At 50.0% G+C, this 19,800-nt stretch overlaps 1 protein-coding gene across 1 annotated transcript; it reads right to left on the bottom strand.

Moving 5' to 3' along the window:
• Positions 1-3,876: 3,876 nt before the first annotated feature.
• Positions 3,877-7,688, bottom strand: LOC119301552 (F-box/FBD/LRR-repeat protein At1g13570-like). Its single transcript, XM_037578536.1, has 4 exons — positions 6,782-7,688; positions 5,325-5,477; positions 4,947-5,226; positions 3,877-4,385 (listed from the first exon to the last, which is right to left on the bottom strand). Exons 1-4 carry the CDS (start codon positions 7,592-7,594, stop codon positions 4,354-4,356), a joined length of 1,278 nt encoding a protein of 425 aa, XP_037434433.1. The 5' UTR covers positions 7,595-7,688; the 3' UTR covers positions 3,877-4,353.
• Between the last annotated feature and the right edge of the window lie 12,112 nt (positions 7,689-19,800).

The raw sequence follows: 19,800 nt of genomic DNA, 5'->3' as shown, positions 1-19,800 counted from the left end.
AAAGATGAGCATCAACCGGTTTGATATGCTAGAATGCATCCCATCCATCTTTTACCACCACTGACCACTACTAGAACGTTCACTCATTTACCATCCATCCACATCCCCGTTGTCTTGCAGTTTTCGGGGTCTTGCATATCTCTTAAAATACTATGATGCGATATCCTGAAATATTGTGCCGCAAACCATGAAAACTAATGTGTTGTGATCTCTTCTAATATCTTGTATCTTCTAGTAATTCACATCATTTTTCTACGATTGCCTGCTGGATTGGTGTCGGTGATGAAATGATAGATAACCTGTGTAAATTCTTGGATACAATCTTGCGTGGTTTGTCATTGGCACATGTTATTATTAAGTCATTGGTGTGTCGTTGCTGTTGTGAGTACACGTGCAATGATATGGTATCTAAAAGGTTGTCACAGATTTTTGCTAGAATTTTACTATTTCTTGTGAATTCGTTGCGTTGAAAAGTCACCTTTGGGCGCGCCATGTTGCATTGCTATTGCTTGGTGCGGGGCCATTCTTGAGTGGTAAATATGTTTTTCTTTGCAACGTCAAAGGCTTGGTAATTAGTCCTTCGTCGATGACCATGTTTTAGGGTGGCTTGAGCAACACTTTCTTCCGCTGCATCGAGGGTGGCACTCGGTGCGCCGATGAATTTAGCTTTCTCTTGTTCGTGATGATCGGGTTGACGTGGGAGATCGAGACAATGGGCTCGTTTGCAACACAGCCGACGGGAGGGGACAATCACCACTGCTGTCGCGGAACCGACCGGACGCGACGACCGGGACCTACCAGGCCCCTACTGACCCGGCCGGACCCAAAAGGATCCAGACAGCCCCTGCCTCCACGCTGCAACTCGCCGGCCGACGAAGCCGCCACCGCCAGCAGATCCCTGCCTCCTCGCCACCACCACCAGGGAGCAGCACCACGCGAGTCGACCTGCCCCAACCCAGATGGAGCCCGAAAGGGCCCAAATATGGGCCGCGCGGGCGCCGTTGGCTACTAGTACCACTGCGCAGCTGCATCAAGGGCATCCGAGGCCCGCGGGATCTCCGCCACCGGCCGAGAAGCACCGCCGCCAACAGGGGGCCCCCGCGCCCCCTACCGCGCGCGGGGAAAGACTACCCTATAATCGCCAGCATCACGGGCAAGGGCCCGGCGGACCACGCCGGCGGCGGTGGCAGGGGAGAATGGCCGGGAGGGGATGGAGGAGAGGGAGCCGGGGATGTTCGCCCATCGCTCCCGCGGGTGTGTGTGTGTGTGTGGTGGGGGTGGGGTTGGGGGTTACGTGTGTGTGGTGTTTAGGGGCGGATTTTTTTTTTGAAATTATGATGATTTTTATAGCAAATTCGGAAACTATACACCCTAATATAGAAAAATCAAAAGTATCACCCTGTCGGCCTCCTGTTGGCCGAAGAGGTACTTTCCGGCCTACCATTGGCCGAAGAGGGACTTTTCGGCCAACCGCCGGCCAAAAAGGACTTTTCGGCCAACAGTTGGCCAAAGAGTCCTTCTTCGGCCAACATTGGCTCTATTGTTTTAGAAAATTCATATCAATTAGGATTTTTAGTATTTTAATTTGATTATTTTTGCTTTAGATTAGAAATTTTATGAAGTTTCTATAGATATCAAGTTTGACTAGATTTGAAAATTTAATTTGAATTTTTATGAATTTGCTCAAATCACTAGATTGCATATAATTTGAGCTAGGAGTATTCTTTTTAGATGATTCTTTTTGCTACTGGTTCTATGTGACTTTGTTTATCAGTAGTAATTAATTGGTGAATTTTAGGATTATTTAAAATTAGGTTTTCATGAAAACAGTCCTGTTTTAGTGTTTTATAGGTTTTGTGCTATTTATTTTAATTTTAATTTCACAAAAACAATTCTTTGCCTCGATTTTCTCCTGCCATTTTCTTTCTCGTCATTTTATTTGCCGCCATTCTCTCCTTCTATTTTCTCCCGCCATTTTATTTCCTGCCATTCTCTCCTGCTTTCCTGCTATTTTCTTTCCCGCCATTCTCTCCCACCATCTTCTTTCCCGACATCTTCTTTCTCGCCATCTTCACTTCTCAACTTATAAAATGAGCCTCATGTTGCCCACGACCGTAGATAACATCGTCTGACACGGTCTGTGTCTCCTGCGTCGGTGCTGTTGGTAGAGTGTGAAACACAGTCTGAGAGAAGTCATAGGTGTTTGCAGCTTCGTTATCATCATCGGAGAGTGTTTCACACTTATGACTTCTCTCACACAGTGTTTTACACTCCACATGAAGGCATCATAGTCATCCTCCGTCGATGCAGCACTCCTTAGTGTGGCGGGAGAGAATGGCGGAAAAGAAAATGACGGCAAAGAAGATGGCGGGAAAGAAAATGGAGGGAAAAACATTGCGGAAAAGTATTTTTTTTCATGTATAAAACGGCAATAGTTGTACAGGATTTATAAGGAACTTTCTAATATAAACTCCTATGAAGCTCAAAACAAGTTTTCTAGGAGGATAAAAGAAATAAAATACAAAAAAATATTACAAATAAAATAGCTACTGATAACTAAACAGAAACAAAAAGAATATGTCAAAAAAACTAAAGAAAACAATTAAAATTAAAAGAAATGACATAAAACACTAAAACATAACAGTTTTCATAAAAACCTAATTTTAAATAATTAAAATTCATCAATTAATTACTACTGATAAACAAAGTCACAAAGAACCAGTAGCAAAAAGAATCATCTGAAAAAATACTCCTAGCTCAAATTATAGGCAATCTAGTGATTTGAGAAAATTCACGAAAATTCAAATTCAAATTTTCAAATCTAGTCAAACTTGATATATATAGAAACCTCATAAAATTTCTAATCTAATGCAAAAAGAATCAAATTAAAATACTAAAAAGCATAATTGATATGAATTTTTTAAAAGAGTAGAGCAGGTGTTGGCCGAAGAGGGACTCTTTGGCCAACTGTTGGCCGAAAAGTCCTTTTTGCCAATAGTTGGCCAAAAAGTGTCTCTTCGGCCAACATGAGGCCGACAGGGTAATACTTTTGATTTTTCTGCATTAGGGTGTATAGTTTTCGAATTTGCTATAAAAATCATCATAGTTTCAAAAAAAATCCTTGGAGGCGAGCGAGCAAACGGGGGTGACGTGTTCCTCCCTCGCGAACAAAAAGATCCAACGCTGTGGTCGGCCACCCCGCGCGCAGCCGCGTGGCCGTCGCGTGCTGACCGGCCGCCGCAGCCGCACGGGCCATCGCGGCGTGCTGGCCATGGCCTCGCGGGCATGCTAGCCGGCCGCCGCAACCACGGGCGTCGCGGGGGTGCTGGCCGCAGCCGCAGCTGAGCGGGCGTGCTGGCGGCCTGCGGCCGCGCTGGCTGCGTGTGGGCCGCCGGGCGCGCTTGACGCAGCCGCGGGCAGGCGTGCGCAGCCGGAGCCGTGGACGTGCATGATGTGCCGCGTGCCCGGAGCTCGCGCGCTGGCCACCGCAGTCACCGCCGCAGCTGCATGCATGTGTGCTGGCAGCCGCGTGCGTGCACAGCAGCAGTCGCATGCGCGCGAGCTGGGCTGCTGACCGTCGTGTCAGTGCGCAGCAGCAGCCGCCGCAGCCGCAGGCTCACTGCCCTCGCTTCCACTGCAGCGCCCACGACTCCCTGATATGTATGCATAAGAAGAGAGAAAATGAGAGCTGAAAATGAGGGCTGCGGTTAGGATGAAAGCGGACGCGCCCGGGCACCAACCAGGTACGTCCGCGGACGCATGCGGCTGTAGATGCTCTTAGATTTTCCTAAGCATAGTTGCCATACTGCTTACTAGTCAGTGGCCACCTCATTTTTTATGCGAACAGTCTAGCAACAGGGTAAGTGGAGTCAAGCAAAGTTTTACAATAATGTTATTGTACCATGACAAAACAAACATTTTCATGACAAATTATGTCGTCGCAAGGATGGCAGATTTCTTCAGGAAGTATTTTGGCAAAAACTGAAGTGGGCGGATTTGCCATCCTCGCGAAAGAAAATTGCCATCCGCAGACAACACATATTGCCATGCAAATCATTCGCATTTGCCATGCTCCACAACGAACGTTCGCTGGTTAAGCCGGTCCAGGTTTTAAGACCAAGTTGAATCTCATAAGAGAGTTAACCCGCAACAGCAGAAGTACCAAGAAGACAAGCTCAGTTCGGAAAAACAAAACAAACAAAACAGACAAGACAAGCTACTGCACTGAAGTATATCACAATTTTTGCGCCAGTGACAAGCATGTTTCTTTCAGGACACAGAACTATGCCAGGGCTTTGGGAAAGCGATTTTCTGGATGCATTCCGGCGAGACAGCTCCACATACACGCAGGCTTCAGCTGCGAAAAAATGTGACACTGGCTTTCCCTGCAAGAGGAACACACTGTTTAGTGTTTACGCATAAAGCGAGAAATCGGGTTAAGACTATATAAGAAGATGACACACAATCATCGACAAATGTGCGGTTGTGTAGACACATGTGATACGTTATCTTCCTGCCAACTTCTATGTACTGACACCATTCCTGTTGGTATTACGAATTATTATGGTATGCGCGTTGTAAAACTTCTCAAGATTAATCCAATAAAAATAACAGTGTCAGATTGTTAACCAAGACTGACTTCAAAAGGTGTGTGGGTATTGTTTTAAAAATTTAAGAAATAATGTTCAAAGTTGCATATTGAAGCCTTGAACAGGTAAAGAAAAATGGACTGGAATGGGAGTGGAGCACTCAAATTTAATTTAACCTATATAACAGTCCAGTTTCTTCAACAGAGGCAATGCAAAGCCTCATCAGAACATGGCACTGTAAGTTAACTAACTCATAAGATAAAAGAAAAATGAAATCTGATGTGAAACACACCAGGACCTTCTGGAAAAATGAATTAGGTTACAAAGTAAAATAGGATAAGACTGAAGAGTGTTTACCTTTAAACAGAATCTCGGCACAAGTCGAAGCTCTTCTGTAACTTAGTATCTTGTTCATTGCATCCTCATTCGACATTGAGCAATTCTCACCATGAGTAATAAATAATGTGCGAAAAAGCCTTGCTTTAGAGAGAATAAGCTCTATAAAAGTCATCTCATTTGGAAGCCAATGAATACCAGTCATCTGCACGAACTGAAGGTTGGCACACATGCCACCGGTCCACTGTGAATTTTGAAACTCTTCATGTGCCTCAAATTTCTGCTCGGCACTGTTGTCGATCTTCATGAAAACAAGTAGAAGTCATTCATTGAAAGTAGTAATGATGGCCTTCACATAATATAAATATAGATGACTTGTAACATAGCATTCAACATTACCAGTATTTTGAGTCTTTCAAGGTTTGGGGCATTCCTTAGTAAGCAATAGGTTGATAGAATGGAGGGAAGCTCACAAAATTGTGTATATAGTGTCAAGCTCTTTAAGTTGCCAAATTTGCATTGAAGCCTCTCTAGTATTATAGCCCCATTTAACTGAAAAAGATAAAAGACATAATGTCAGAAGTTTGGAACTCCATGTAAACCTAGAATCATTGAGCAACATTTTGCATTCTTTACTCCTGTAAGCAAAGCCATTCTATTGTGCTAGAGCTATAAGACAACTTTGGGCCACATGCATCCAAAACTCACAAAGGCGTTAACCCAGTTTCAGAAAATTATAGAAGTGTAGGAGAGTGGGATGTTACAATTTTGAAAGGCTCTCAAGTCTCAACACCCAAAACAAGAAGGACAGCTCAAGTAGTAAAGATAAATGAGAAATAATATATTAGCTCTTGTACATAAACTTGGAATATCAGTAGTGGCGGCCGGCAAAGGCTAAAAATTTATCTGTAAATACATATTAAACAGGTCTGTACAATAAAAGAATTGCAGTACTTTTGAAACACAAATATTTCTAGGATCACGACAGGGTTATTAATATATACAACTTTGTGACTAACAAGCAACACAACAACTACTTCCTCTGTAAACAAATATTAGTGATCTAAAACATCTTATATTTGTTTACAGAGGGAGTAGGAAGCAATTTTGAATTTACTTTGCAAACAAGGTGGCTCGCATTAAGTTAGGATGAATCCTGATTGTCCCCAGCAGACAAATACTTGACAACAACTGCATCACTTTCGCAATATCTTGCATTAACAAACTTATGAGATTGGCAAAGTCTGCCGAGAGGATATACTAGGAAGATTAGGCACACCAAAAATAAAAAGAACCTTTACATGGCTGAGTCCCTAATGATATATGCAAGGAAAATTTAAAAAGGCGTGCCTAGGTGTGTGCTTAGGCGCACCTAGGCTCTAGGCGATAGTGCATAGTGCACTTAGACTCTAGGCGATAGCAAAACGCCTAGCGCTCAATTTGTGCATAGTGCACTTAGACTAGCCACAATGGAGAGTAACATACACATATCTCTAGACTATGTTACTACCTTCATAGTGGGTAGTAACTTAAGTGTGGTAACATGCAAAGATTCATTTATTAGGTTATAGACTCATATTGCATTGGGGCATGTGATGTTACAGTAACTAGCTAAGTTACTATAACTATCTCCCTCCTCATTAACTCATTGTCACATAAGCAAATTTGCTGAGTTGGACTCGATGTTACTGCTGAAGTTACTACCACTGTGGCTAGTCTTAAGCGTGTGTGTTAGTCAGAAAAGCCCAAGACGGTGGCAAAACACACAACTACTCCGTCTCATAATATAAGAGCGTTTTTGACACTACTACGGAGGGAGCAGTAAGACAGACTAAACTGAGAGAATATGCACGTACCGGTGAATGACGAGTACAAATCACAAGCCTCGTAATGTTCGAAAAGCCGGCGAGGAATTTGGCGAAATCGCGGCCCCCTAAATAGTCCAGTATATCAATGTTGGCAGAGTGCAGGGACGGAAGCTCCCCAAGGATCCAGCCCAAATCTTTGGACGAACTGATCTGTATCTCCTGGATATTGGGCCCCTGAATCACCCACTCCTTGAAGTCGCCCACGATTTTTACCTCCCAGAACACCAGCTTCTCAAGCGAGGGCGACGTGGCGATGATCTCCTCCAGTTGGTACTCCCCGTTCTCCCGGAACCGGACGCAGGTGAGAGCAAGTTTCCTCAGCTCCGGGAACCCCTCGAAGCCCGCGGGCAGGGGCGGGATGGCGCAGGCGTGGAGGCGGAGGTTGGTGAGCCGGCGGCAGGCGAAGACGGAGGCGGGGAGCGCGAGGACGGCGTCGAAGGAGATGGGCCTGAGGTTGAGGGTGTCGACGCCCCGGCGGGAGAGGACGAGGAGCCAGTCGTGGATGCGCGCCTCGGAGGGCTCGTCGAGGTGCGCCCAGAAGCGCCGGACGCGGCCGGGGCAGCGGAGGAGCACGCTGTCGACGGACCTCAGGTGCTTGGCCTCGTCGGGGCGGGGGAAGTAGAAGTCGATGGACGGGAGGTCCTCCCACCGGCGTCGCCAGGCGCGGGAGAGCGCCGACGTGCGGACGGCGTCCAGGAGGCCGACGCGGTCGAGGATGTCGTCGAGGACGCCCGTCGGCAGCGAGATCAGGGCATCCGCCTCCGCCACGGCGACCTCTGCCGCCCGGCGCGGCATCGACATTTCTCACGTGAGGGTCAGGGGACCCCGCGGTGACGCGGTCCGAGGTTTCTCCTCTGGGAAATGTGTGGAACGCATGGGTTTTGACGAACGCCGCCGCTTTGGTGGTGTCCAGCACTCCACAGCTACGGCTTTCCTTTCGGCTCCACTCCGCACTCCGCAGAGCCGAACACGACACCGACCCGAGCGGGTCAGACTGTCTACCACCCACTCACTGACTTTGAGACCACCTCACACGGTCCTTCCTCAGTTAGTAGCATATCCAATATTCATGCCAGCGCAATCAATAAATTATTTTCTGTATCTAATATTAATGTACAATTATACATTACCTAATACTAACGTTCATGCCACAACGATCAATGTAAATTATTTCCTGTATCTAATATTAATGTGCAACCAATATATTACCTAATACTAGCACTCATGTCAGCGTATCTTTTTTTAGAGATTTCAATATAAGCTATATACGGAGCAAAATAAGTGAATCTACACTTTAAAATATGTCTATATACATTTGTATGTACTTCGTATTGAAATCTTTGAAAAACTTATATTAATTTAGAAATCGATGGAGTATCTAACATTAATGTATGATTAAGATAGTATCTAATACTAACGTCCATTGCACACGATTACCTAATACTGCATCCGTCTTAAATTACTTGTCGTGAAAATGGATGTAACTTTTATTTCTGTGACAACTAATTTCGGACGGAGGCAACACTAGTTTCATAAATATGAGGCATCTTTTGCCCATCCCAAAACTCAAACGTGGAGAGAAAATTTTAATTTGTGAAAGGGAAATACTAGGCACAGATCGACCGGCAAAACGCCCCAATCGGTCCCCTCGTGATCCGTCTAATTTGCATGCAACTGACCGCCTGATTCATACGCAACTCGTCGTCCTTCTTCATGATCCCGTAACAACATGTCCATTCTTCTTGTGTGTGTGTTGTGTTCTATCTCCTTCCCCACATGTCCTCACCCCATCCACGACGGACGCACAAAAACTTGCACGCTTCCGTTGGTCTAACATGAGCCACGATGACGACTATTACACTAGCCCGCGCCTTGTCCTGTCCCACATGCAGCACCACCCCACACGCGCTCAACAACCGTCGGCCGTCATCGCAGCAGCGTCGGTAGGCTCGCGTGGTCACATATTGTGGTCGTCGCATGTCGCATCGCAACATCGAGTCGGTTCTCCATTGCAGTAGGCGGCGCAACCCCACGGTCACCACTCGCCGCGGCACGCAGACACCATCGTCGCACCTGGCCGTTGCGGTCACACGGGGTTATCGCCGTCGTAGCACCCGGCCGTTGCTGACACACGGGGTTATTGCCGAAGCCAACGCATGCCACCGTCACAGCTCGCCTCTCTAACGGTTCCAGCATGCGGCACGGTTACCCTCACAGCTCGTCGCCCAGCCGGTTCCAGCATGGCGAGACAACTATAGCAGCTTGTCGCTCTGCCGGTTACAGCATGGCGTGGTCACTGTCGCGGCTCGCGGCCATGCCGGTTTCAGCTGGGCACCGTGGCGGTTGTAGCCTAGCACGATGATTGCGGCCTGAACTATGACGGTATTTCCCCAAAGAGAAAGGGGTGATGCAGTATAACTACGGTAGGTATTTCCCTCAGGGATGAGATCAAGATTATCGAACCTGTAGACGAACCATGCAACACCACGTAAACAGTTCCTCCACACAAACAACAAATACTTGCAACTCGGCGTAAGAGAGGGGTTGTCAATCCCTCACAGTTAAAAAGATAGATAAAATTGTAGTAGATTCGATAAATAGATCTGGCGCGAATGTGAGATAAAATAAATAATAATAAATTGCAGCAAGGTATTTTTGTATTTTTAGATTAATAGATCTGAAAATAAAAGCAAATAAAAATTGATCGCGAAGGCAAATATAATAAAGAAGAGACCCGGGGATCGTAGATTTCACTAGTGTCTTCTCTCGATAAAAATAGCATACAGTGGGTAACAAATTACTGTTGGGCAATTGATAGAACTTCAAATAATCATGACGATATCCAGGCAATGATCATTATATAGGCATCACGTCCAAGATTAGTAGACCGATTCCTGCCTGCATCTACTACTATTACTCCACACATCGACCGTTATCCAGCATGCATCTAGTATATTAAATTCATGAAGAAACAGAGTAATGCAATAAGAACCATGACATGATGTAGACAAGATCTATTTATGTAGAAATAGACCCCATCTTGTTATCCTTAATAGCAACGATACATACGTGTCGGTTTCCCTTCTGTCACTGGGATCAAGCACTGTAAGATCGAACCCATCACAAAGCACCTCTTCCCGTGGCAAGAAAAAATGATCTAGTCGCCCTAACTAAACCAGATTCGAAGAAGAAATATTATGCTATAAGTAATCATGCATATAAGAGATCAAAAGGACTCAAATGACTTTCATGGATAAAAACATAATTTGATCATAAACTCAAGGTTCATCGGATCCCAACAAACACACCGCAAAAAGAGTTACATCAAATAGATCTCCAAGAGACCATTGTATTGAGAATTAAAAGAGAGAGAGGAAGTCATCTAGCTACTAACTACGGACCCGTAGGTCTACAATGAACTACTCACGCATCATCGGAGAGGCACCAATGAGGATGATGAACCCCTCTGTGATGGTGCCTAGATTGGATTTGTGGTTTCTGGAACTTGTGGCAACTGGAATTAATTTTCATTGACTCCCCTAGGGTTTCTAGAATATTGGGGTATTTATAGAGCAAAGAGGCGGTGCGGGAGGCCAACGAGGTGGGCACAACCACCTGGGCGCGGCTGGGCCCCCAGGCGCGCCCTGGTGGGTTGTGCTCCCCTCGGAGCCTCCCTCTGGTATTTCTTTGGCCCAAGAGGTGTCTTCTGGTCCAAAAAAAAATCTCCAAAAAGTTTCGCTGCATTTGGACTCTGTTTGGTATTGATTTTCTGCGAAGTAAAAAACAAGCAAGAAAACAGCAACTGGCACTGGGCACTGATGTCTACTATGCAACTTTATCCTTGTAGACGTTGTTGGGCCTCCAAGTGCAGAGTTTTGTAGGACAACAGGAAATTTCCCTCAAGTGGATGATTTAGAGTTTATCAATCTATGAGAGGTGTAGGATGAAGATGGTCTCTCTCAAACAACCCCACAACCAAATAACAAAGAGTCTCTTGTGTCCCCAACACACCCAATACAATGGTAAATTATATAGGTGCACTAGTTCGGCGAAGAGATGGTGATACAAGTGCAATATGGATGGTAGATATAGGTTTTTGTAATCTGAAAATGTAAAAACAGCAAGGTAATTAAAGACAAAAGTGAGTGAAAACGGTATTGCAATGCTTAGAAACAAGGCCTAGGGTTCATACTTTCACTAGTGCAAGTTCTCGCAACAATGATAACATAATTAGATCATATAACAACCCCTCACCAACAAAGAGTCACTCCAAAGTCACTAATAGCGGAGAACAAATGAAGAGATTATTGTAGGGTACGAAACCACCTCAAAGTTATTTTTTCTGATCGATCTATTGGGCTATTCCTATAAGTGTCACAAACAACCCTAGAGTTCGTACTAAAATAACACCTTAAGACACACATGAACCAAAACCCTACTGTCACCTAGATACTCCAATGTCACCACAAATATCCACGGGTTTGATTATACGATATGCATCACACAATCTCAGATTCATCTATTCAAACCAACACAAAGAACTTCAAAGAGTGCCCCAAAGTTTCTACCGGAGAGTCAAGACGAAAATGTGTGCCAACCCCTATGCATAAGTTCACAAGGTCACAGAACCCGCAAGTTGATCACCAAAGCATACATCAAGTAGATCATGTGAATATCCCATTGTCACCACAGATAAACACATGCAAGACATACATCAAGTGTTCTCAAATCCTTAAAGACTCAATCTGATAAGATAACTCCAAAGGGAAAACTCAATACATTACAAGAGGGTAGAGGGGGAGAAACATCATAAGATTGATGACCCACAAGTATAGGGGATCTATCGTAATCCTTTTGATAAGTAAGAGTGTCGAACCCAATGAGGAACAGAAGGAAATGACAAGCGGTTTTCAGTAAGGTATTCTCTGCAAGCACTGAAATTATCGGTAAGAGATAGTTTTGTGATAAGGTAATTCGTAACGTGTAACAAGTAATAAAAGTAAACAAGGTGCAGCAAGGTGGCCCAATACTTTTTGTAGCAAAGGACAAGGCTGGACAAACTCTTATATAAAGGAAAGCACACCCGAGGACACATGGGAATTATCGTCAAGCTAGTTTTCATCATGCTCGTATGATTCGCGTTTGTTACTTTGATAATTTGATATGTGGGTGGACCGGTGCTTGGGTACTGCCCTTACTTGGAAAAGCATACCACTTATGATTAACCCCTCTCGCAAGCATCCACAACTACGAAAGAAGAATTAAGGTAAACCTAACCATAGCATGAAACATATGGATCCAAATCAGCCCCTTAAGAAGCAACGCTTAAACTAGGGTTTAAGCTTCTGTCACTCTAGCAACCCATCATCTACTTATTACTTCCCAATGCCTTCCCCTAGGCCCAAACAATGGTGAAGTGTCATGTAGTCGACGTTCACATGACACCACTAGAGGAAAGACAACATACATCTCATCAAAATATCGAACGAATACCAAATTCACATGACTACTTATAGCAAGACTTCTCCCATGTCCTCAGGAACAAACGTAACTACTCACAACTCATATTCATATTCATAATTAGAGGGGTATTAATATGCATAAAGGATATGAACATATAATCTTCCACCGAATAAACCAACTAGCATCAACTACAAGGAGTAATCAACACTACTAGCAACCCACAGGTACCAATCTGAGGTTTTGAGACAAAGATCGGATACAAGAGATGAACTAGGGTTTGAGAGGAGATGGTGCTGGTGAAGATGTTGATGGAGGTTGACCCCCTCCCGATGAGAGGATCGAAGGTGATGACGATGGTGACGATCCCCCCCCCCCCCGAAGGGATGTTTCCCCGGCAGAACAGCTCTGCCGGAGCCCTAGATTGGTTCCACCTCGAGACAGCGGCGCTTCATCCCGAAAGCTTCCTCCTTATTTTTTTCCAGGGCAAAAGACACCTTATACCAAAATATGGGCATCGGGGGCCTGCCAGGTGGCCCACGAGGCAGGGGGGCGCGCCCAGGGGGTAGGGCGCGCCCCCCACCCTCGTGGACAGTGGCTGGCTCCCCTCTGGTGCTTTCTTCACCCAATATTTTTAATATACTCCAAAACTGACTTTTGTGGAGTTTCAGGACTTTTGGAGTTGTGCAAAATAGGTCTCTAATATTTGCTCCTTTTCCAGCCCAGAATTCCAGCTGCCGGCATTCTCCCTCTTCATGTAAATCTTGTAAAATAAGAGAGAAAAGGCACAAGTATTGTGACATAATGTGTAATAACAACCCATAATAAAATAAATATTGATATAAAAGCATGATGCAAAATGGACGTATCAACTCCCCTAAGCTTAGACCTCGCTTGTCCTCAAGCGGAAGCCGATATCGAAAAATATGTTCACATGTTTATAGATAGAGGTGTCGATAAAATAAAATACGGACATGAGGGCATCATGATCATTCTTAGAACAAACAACATATATATAGTCATATGATTTCTTATGCTAAAGTATGAATCAGAAACTTCATTGACAGCTAGCAAACTATAATCTCAGTCATTGAAGCAATTGCAATTTATCATAACATCGGAAAGAGTCAATATAAGAGCTTTTCAGCAAGTCCACATACTCAACTATCATTTAGTCTTTCACAATTGCTAACACTCACGCAATACTTATGGGTATGAAGTTTTAATCAAACACAGAGAAAGATAGGGGCTTATAGTTTCGCCTCCCAACCTTTTACCTCAAGGGTAATGTCAACAATAATAGTTTATGAAAACCCACATCCAATTAGCTATATATATCAGGATCTTTCCATCACACAGTGTGTCGGGGGTTTGGTGCGACATATGCCAACGGATGGCTTATCATGGTGGGGGCGAGTAGAACGTCGCCGGTGCCTGGAAATGGGATGAGACGAAGACATGCACGCCGGTGAATCTTACCCAGCTTCGGGGCTCTCCGGGGAGATAATACCCCTACTGCTGCTCTGTGGGGTCTCCGCATGATCACTATGGCGAAAGTGTTTACACGGTTGCTCCTTGAGCTGTTTTCTGGTGGTAGGAGAGGGCAAGGCTAGCTCTCTCCCTTCTATACGATCTGGTCTAGAGCTAATGGGTTTCAACCCTTTGCATGGGTGCACTAGGGGGTTTATATAGGCCTACCCCCCAGGGGTATAATGGTAATCTTGCTGGACGCGGGCCCAGCCGTCAGTGCCTCTGGCCTCCGTCTTCTCTGCCGACCGCTGGGGCCCGCCGACTGGCGGGCCCCGCCGACCGCCTGGTACGGAGCCGACAGGCCGCGTCCGTCGTGGGCGGGTCTTGCCGGCTACTGATTACTGTGGTCGTGCTTCTGATGACGCGGGCTTGATCATGAGGTCGTGGCAACAGCCCCACCGCCTGGCGGGCGATCATTGTTGCCACTCCCCATCACATCTTGATAAATGGCGCGTGGTCCCCGGGGGAGGGCTCGGCCGACTCTCCCGGGCCGACTCCTGACGGGTCCGACTGGTGGTTCTCCTGCCGTCTCCCGAGGTCTCACTGACTGGTGGGGCTTGCTGCCTCTAGGCCGTACAGACAAGCCGTCGTGGGTGCAGGATTCGGCCCTGCGGTGCTGATGTCAGGGCCGGCATGGCAACAGTGCCACGCCGCACGGAGATCTTCCGGGGTACAGCGTGCTGAGGCCATGCCTGCCCTTGGTGAGGGGCGGGGGTGGGCTTCGCTGTAGCCACACCCCTGCCTCGTCCCCTTTGATGAGGCCATGGGGTTTGTTGGAGTCGCAGGCCGACTCCCCAAAGCCGGCTTCTCTGGAAGTCGTCTCTGGGACTCGGCCGTGAGCGCGCAGTCAGCCGCCTTGCCGTCGACTCCTCAGGAGGCGGCTCTTTGTCCTGGGGTCTTGAGGGGCGCAGCCTGCCCTGATGTCTTGAAAGGTTCTGGGACTCGGGTTGGCCTACCCGTGGCCCATTACTCCGATAGTAGTCCCTGAAGCTGGTGAGGCGCCGCGGACGATCGGCCGAGAAGTCTCAGCAGTTTCTCTTTCCGGGTGCTTAACACATGGTCTTTGATTGACTTCTGCCGGGCCGACTAGAAGGAGTCGGACTTACTCAACTCGGACTCACTTAATTCCGACTTGCTCAGTATTTCGAACGTCACGGCGGGATTTAAGTGGCGTGCTAGCTAAGCCTCCAGGCTGCCGCCCGTCCTAGGCCTGTCACGCGAGGGCACGTGGCTAGGCCGTCCTGCCAGCCTACGTGCGCGACGGCACAGGCCCATAGGCAGGGCCCGCCACTACCGCGCCTCGGCGCCCGAGCGGATCCGCTGCGGCCCCGGTGGATAGTTGGGATTCCTGCGGAGTTACTGCGCACAGTAACTTTATCGTGGATCGTGGGGGTCATGGGGTCGTGGGCGCAGTAAATCCCCACGTCCGCCCCTCGGCTTCGCAACCCACGAGGCTATAAGTAGGGGGAAGAGGGGGGCACGCGCGCCCCTCCTTCCCACTACTCCTCCTTCTCTTCCTTCTTGCTATTCCTCGCTCTCCTCCTTCCTCTTCTCTTCTTCGCTCCGCCGTGCGCCCAAGCTCCGGCGAACGCTGCGGCGACAGCTCGCAATGAGTTCTTCCTCCGTCGCCGCGCCTCCCCCAGTGCGCTCCGGCACCTGGGACGGCTCCAAAGTTCATGAAGACCACATCGAGTTCCTCCGCCGGACTCGTCGGCTCCCCGGCGAGGATCGCGTGCAGGTGCATCTTGTGCCGAAGGGGGAGATTTCCCCCGCGCCGCAGGAGGGCGAGTGGGTTATCTTCTGCTTGCACTGCCTACGCGGGTTGGGGCTGCCGGCGAGCAGTTTCTTCTGGTCCTTCCTGGAGTTCTACGGACTCCAGCCGCACCACCTCATCCCCAACGCAGTGGTGCTGTTGTCCGCCTTCATGGCCACGTGCGAAGGCTTCCTCGGAGTCCTCCCCACCCTCGAGCTCTGGGGGGAGTTTTTCTTCTCCAAGCTCGGCACCCAGGTTGCGGGCGTGCCGGCTCAGTGCGGCGCTTTCATCGTCGTGCGAAGGTCGGGGACCGACAATCCCTTCCCCTCCATCTCGCTGATCAAGTCGGTGAAGATGTGGCAGAGATCCTACTTCTATGTTAAGAATGCCTCCGCGAGGGGGGACTGGGTCAACCTGCCGGCTTTCGAAGCCGGCCCGCCGGCTGGGCGACTGCCCAACTGGTCGTACCGGGCCAAGTCGCTGACGCCTGCGGGAGCCGGCGCCATCACGCGACTCCGAGTGCTGACGCAGTCGGAGGGTCTGACTGGTCCGGACCTGCTGGCCGCCTTCGTTTCGCGCCGAGTTCTCCCACTCCAAGGCCGCCCCCATATGATATGCCAGATGAGCGGGCACCGCGACCCGAGTCGGGTGTGCACCAAGGACATGCCTCATGAAGAGGTGGCCTTCATGGTGTACTACCTCTCGGACAGCAGGCTCCTGGAGGATTGGCGGTTCGGCAAGGAGCCGTACTCCCGCGCCAACCCCCCGCCCGTGGTGAATCGCCTTTCCTTTCTTTCTTTGGATTGTCTTCTTCTTGCCGAGTTTTGTTTTGACCAGTCGGCTTTGGTTAGAATCCCCTCCTCCACCCACCAGTCGGCACCTCAGGGCTGGCCCGTGAGTTCCTCGCCGACCGGGCGGAGAGCAACGTCGACGACCCCGATCTGGGGGCGACAGCTCTGGAAAACGACACCGAGGGAGGAGGAGGAACAGCAGGCGACTTCAGGCCCTCGGCCACTTTTGCCGACTGGCCTGACGACGACGCCGAGGGAGAAGTCGCCCTTCGCCATCGGCCAGGAGCCAGCCAGCCTAGCGCAGGCTCTTCTGTCGCGCCGGGTGCTCCAGGCGGCGGAAAGAAGCGCAAGGCCGTGCCGACCTTGTTCGGCAGTCGGCCGAAGAAGCCCAAGGGTTCGGCTGTGACGACCCGGCGGGACGAGGCGGCCGCGAAGGCCATCCGCTTCCGTAAGGAAGTGAAGAAGCCTCCATTGGTCTCCGCGTAAGTATTCTATCTTCAAAGTTTTATTCTTTCTTTGTGACTTTGTCTAAGTCTCTGCTTGCCCCTCTTGCTTCAGGGCTCCCCTCTCTCTTGAGAGGGTCACCGCCACCTCCGTCATGGGGTCAGCGGAGACGTCAGCCACCACTCGGCGGATTGACCCCGCTGCTGACCTCCGGGAGGCGACGGAGCGGAATGCGCAGGAGAAGCGCAACGAAGAAGAGGCCCTCCGCCTGGAGAAGGCGGAGGCCGACAGGGCGGAGGCCTCCGCCAAGAAAAAACTAGCGAAGGCCGAAGCCGCCGCCGCGGCGAAGCAGCAGGCTGAGGAAGCCGCACGCCGCCAGTCGGCGGTGCTCGTTACCCCGTTGAACTCTGCGTCGCGGCCTCCGGAGTTCACGGGGCAGACTGGGGAAGCCGGCGGGGAGAGCCCCATTGTGGAGGGGGAGGGCGGCGACCCCTCTACACCGGATGTGAACGTTCCGCCGCCGCCTCCGCCGCTGTCTGAAGGTGCGTAGGGCGAGCAGCCGGCGGGCCCTCCGGTGCCGCCGACCGAAGACGAGGTCGTGACGAGGTTACTCCTTCAAGTTGGCTCGCCAACGCGCCGCCGTCTGGAGAAGGCGACTTCGGCACCCCGCCCCCTGGAAGCTGGCGTCGCCAGCTCGGCGATCCCAGACGCCGAGGCGACGAGCGCCGCGCCCATTGGGTTGGTGCGAGGAGGCGACACAGGGCCGCTGAACCAGGCTCTTCTGGACGTCCAGGCGAAGCTTCGTGCCGAGGGCGATACTCTCCAGAATTGCACCAAGGCGTACCTGGCGTCGCGGGCAGCCGTCCGGGTATGTTTTTCCTTTTGGCCTTTGTTTTCCTTGTTCCTCTCTATGGGGGCGCGCCAGCGCACCCACTGGGTGTAGTCCCCGAGTTTCGGGCTGGCTGCTGAGCAGGCAGCCCAGAACTCCAATTGATGAACTTTTGGTGTTAACTTTTTGTCTGAAACATTCATTGCAGGATTACCACAACCTCCGTGTTACTGCCTTCAACCGTAACGTCGAAGAGCTAGGCAAGCGGACCGCCGATATGTCGGAGAGACGGAGTAGGTCCTTTTCCTTCTTCGCGGGGGCGCGCTGGCGCACCCACGGGCTGTAGTCCATGAGATTCGGGCCGACTGCCGAGCCGTCGGGCCGGTTCTCCCCGGCGACCTTCTTTACTGATGACTTGACGCCTTCTTTCTTTCTTCTTCTCAGGGGCCAACGCTACTCTTCAATAGCAGCTGAGCGACGCCAACTTTGCTTTGCGTGCCAAATAGGAGGAGTGCAGCAAGCTCGCCACGGAGCGCGATCTGCTAGCCACTCAATTGGCAGAGCAGAAGGAGCTGCTTGTGAAGACGCAGAGGGAGGCGGAGGAGACGGAAACCGCCCTCCTGGCCGAGTTCGCGAGCGAGCGCTCCTCCTGGTCTAACAAGGAGGCGCTGCTATCCTCCGGCTTCCACGAGATTGAAGACATCGTTGATGGTGAGTTTCTTTATTTTCTTTCTTTGAGCTGCCGACTTAAGTCGTGCCGACTCCTGGTTTTTGACTTGCTTCTTCGTTTCTTCGCGTCTTTGCAGACTTCTTCCCTGGGCAGTCGCAGGCCGCCATCCAAGCCATCGAGGCTGACCATGAAGGTCGGAGGGCGGAGGGCGCAGAGATTGCCGCCGATGCCCCCCGAACTCTTGACGAGCACATCCTGAGCATCGAGGCTCGCCTTCGGCCGGCTCACCGGATGCTGCGCCGGCTTCAGCGTGTCGGTGCCCAGGCGATTGCCGCCCTGTGGCCGGATATGCAGGCTCCGCGCACCCCCAGCCTGACGGCCAACTGGCTGGAGGTCGCGGCTGGTCGTCTTGAGGCCTGGAAGGGCTCTTCGGCCCGAGCTGGAGCGCGCCGGGCCTTGGAGTTCGTCAAGGCATGGTATCCGGGGCTGGACCTAGACCGGCTGGCCACGCTTCGGTCGGAGGCCCAGCCGGAGCTGGCAGCCGCGGAAGACGCCCTCGTCAAGCGTGCTACGGCAATCGTCGAGTACACCGACACCAGCATCTTCGTCCCCGAGCGGTCTGAAGACGGCGAGGAGGTACCGCTGGAGTGGTTTGGGATGAACCCAGACTACGACAAGGACTCGGCGGAGGTGATTGGCTCCAGCGTTGAGGAAGAGGGCGAGGCGGAGGACGGAGGCGAGGCGGAGGCACCAGAAGACGGAGCAGACGGCCAGCCTCAGCTCAACCGTGCCTCCAGCAACGAGCCGCGTGCGACCGACCCGACTGCCGCTAGAGGCGATCAAGCCGAGACTAGCTAGCCGCCGCCCCGATGCCCGGCGCTGGCCTCTCCTCCGACCCTCCGAGTCCGTCTGCTGCTTCCTAAGCTGCCGTTGTATCTTTGTTTTGTCTGCTTCAGTAGTCTTTGAAGAACTTGTTAATTCACACAATTCCACCCGCGGGGTGTATTTTGAACCTCTGCTCAAAAATTCGGCCAAGGGCCTATGTTATGTAAATATATTTATCTGAGTTCTATCTTTTCTTGCTCATTGCTCTTTTGGCTTTTTTCCTTTGCCGTTTTCTCTTAGTTGCCTGCCTTGCCAATCGGACAGCCGCTCTGCGGACTGTTGCTGGATCAAGTGCTTGGCTACTTTGGGAAAGCAAGTACTTGGCCGTTTTAAGAGTTTTTGAGCAAGTTGGGTAGAAGACGGCAATCCGACTATCCGAGAGTCGGTTTGCGAGAAAGGCTGGAAGCCGTCTTGAGCTATGTTCTATGCTTTGAGTCCTTAACCATTTTTCATGCGAACACCCATTCTACCTTACCTCTCCCCACCATACAGTCGCTGTGCGAGCTGCGGCTTCTGACAGAAGACGGTTTAGGTGTTACACACTACTTGTCTGGCTGCAGGAAGCATTTCATGGTGCAAGGCGGCAAGTCCCCGGGCCGACTTGTCGAGCCCGGTGCCAAGCGGCATGACAAAGAGTATCATACT

Source organism: Triticum dicoccoides, chromosome 5A, assembly GCF_002162155.2.
Source record: "Triticum dicoccoides isolate Atlit2015 ecotype Zavitan chromosome 5A, WEW_v2.0, whole genome shotgun sequence".
NCBI classification, from domain to species: domain Eukaryota; kingdom Viridiplantae; phylum Streptophyta; class Magnoliopsida; order Poales; family Poaceae; genus Triticum; species Triticum dicoccoides.
This window is presented reverse-complemented; position numbering and strand designations above follow the sequence as displayed.